Source organism: Malurus melanocephalus, unplaced genomic scaffold (assembly GCF_030028575.1).
Source record: "Malurus melanocephalus ecotype Western Australia unplaced genomic scaffold, MMel_1.1 scaffold_13, whole genome shotgun sequence".
In the NCBI taxonomy this organism is placed as follows: domain Eukaryota; kingdom Metazoa; phylum Chordata; class Aves; order Passeriformes; family Maluridae; genus Malurus; species Malurus melanocephalus.
In genome coordinates, this window is record NW_026623245.1 from 334,312 (window position 1) to 335,655 (window position 1,344).

General features: G+C 72.9%; 2 protein-coding genes across 4 annotated transcripts in view; both read left to right on the forward strand.

Moving 5' to 3' along the window:
• The window catches only part of CFAP61 (cilia and flagella associated protein 61), an 86,754-nt gene that overhangs the window by 81,157 nt on the left and 4,253 nt on the right, over positions 1–1,344 (forward strand). The gene's annotated exons all lie outside the window — the stretch shown is intronic.
• On the forward strand, positions 2–1,308 carry INSM1 (INSM transcriptional repressor 1; the record flags this gene model as incomplete). Its single annotated transcript, XM_057381435.1, has 1 exon — positions 2–1,308. A coding segment is annotated over one exon (1,203 nt), but the record flags the coding sequence as incomplete, so codon positions are not given.

A 1,344-nucleotide genomic window follows, 5' to 3' on the forward strand; every position in this document is an offset into this window, starting at 1 on the left:
GCCGCCGCCCCCGCCGCGGGACTCGCCGCCGCCGGTGCCGTTCGGGACGCCCGATGCCGCCGTGCAGGCGCTGTACAGCCCTACGCGGCCCGTCAGCAGGGACAAGTACYTGGAGCGCGGCTTCAGCCTGGGCTCGCCCGTCTCGGCAGAGTCCTTCCCCGCGCCGGCCGTGCCCAGCACCATGGACCCGATCCTCTTCGCCCCGGCTGACCTCAAGCTCTGGGCCGCTGCTGGCCACGCCGAGCCTCCCGCCGCCCACCCCGGCCCCGGCGGAGCCCCCGCGCCGCCCGCCCCGGCCGCGCCGCCCGCCTCGGGTCGCCCGCTGCCCGCCAAGCGCCCGCCGGGCGCATCCGAACCCGGGAGGCAGAAAGCCCCGTCGAGTAAGAAGACGAAGGCGATCCGCAAGCTGACCTTCGAGGACGAGGTGACCACGTCCCCCGTGTTAGGGCTGCGCATCAAGGAGGGCCCGGTGGAGGCGCCGGCCAAGGCACGGGGCGGCTGCGCCCGTCCTCTGGGCGAGTTCATCTGYCAGCTCTGCAAGGAGGAGTACGGGGACCCCTTCGCGCTGGCGCAGCACCGCTGCTCCCGCATCGTCCGGGTGGAGTACCGCTGCCCCGAGTGCGACAAGGTGTTCTCCTGCCCCGCCAACCTTGCCTCCCACCGCCGCTGGCACAAACCGCGCCCGCCCGCCACCAAGAGCGGCCCCGAGGCGGGCCGGGCACCGGCCGCGGCCCCGGCTCCGGCGGAGGAGACGCCGAAGGAGGCGAGCGGCGGGAGTGGCAGCGAGCGGGACACACCGAGCCCCGGCGGAGCCTCGGAGGCGGGCTCCGAGGAGGGGCTCTTCGAGTGTCCGCGCTGTGCCAAGCGGTTCCGCCGGCAAGCCTACCTGCGCAAGCACCTGCTGGGGCACGCCACACCGGCACCCACGCCAGCCCCGGCACCCGCACCGGCCCCGGARCCCAGCGCCGAGGAGCTGCCCGCCGCCGAGTGCCGCCTCTGCCCCGTCTGCGGGGAGACCTTCCCCAGCAAGAGCAGCCAGGAGAGGCACCTGCGCCTCCTGCACGCCGCCCAGGTCTTCCCCTGCAAGTACTGCCCGGCCACCTTCTATAGCTCTCCCGGCCTCACCCGGCACATCAACAAGTGCCACCCCTCGGAGAACCGGCAGGTCATCCTGCTCCAGGTGCCGCTGCGCCCCGCCTGCTGAGCCGCCCGTGCCTTCCCCGCCGCCCCGCGCCGCTCCCCCGGGGCTGCCACACGATTAGCTTTAATACGGCTTGTGACCTGCTGGAATCTGGCTTTACACTTACCTTCCCGGGGTCTCTCTCTTCTTTTTTTCTTTTTTTT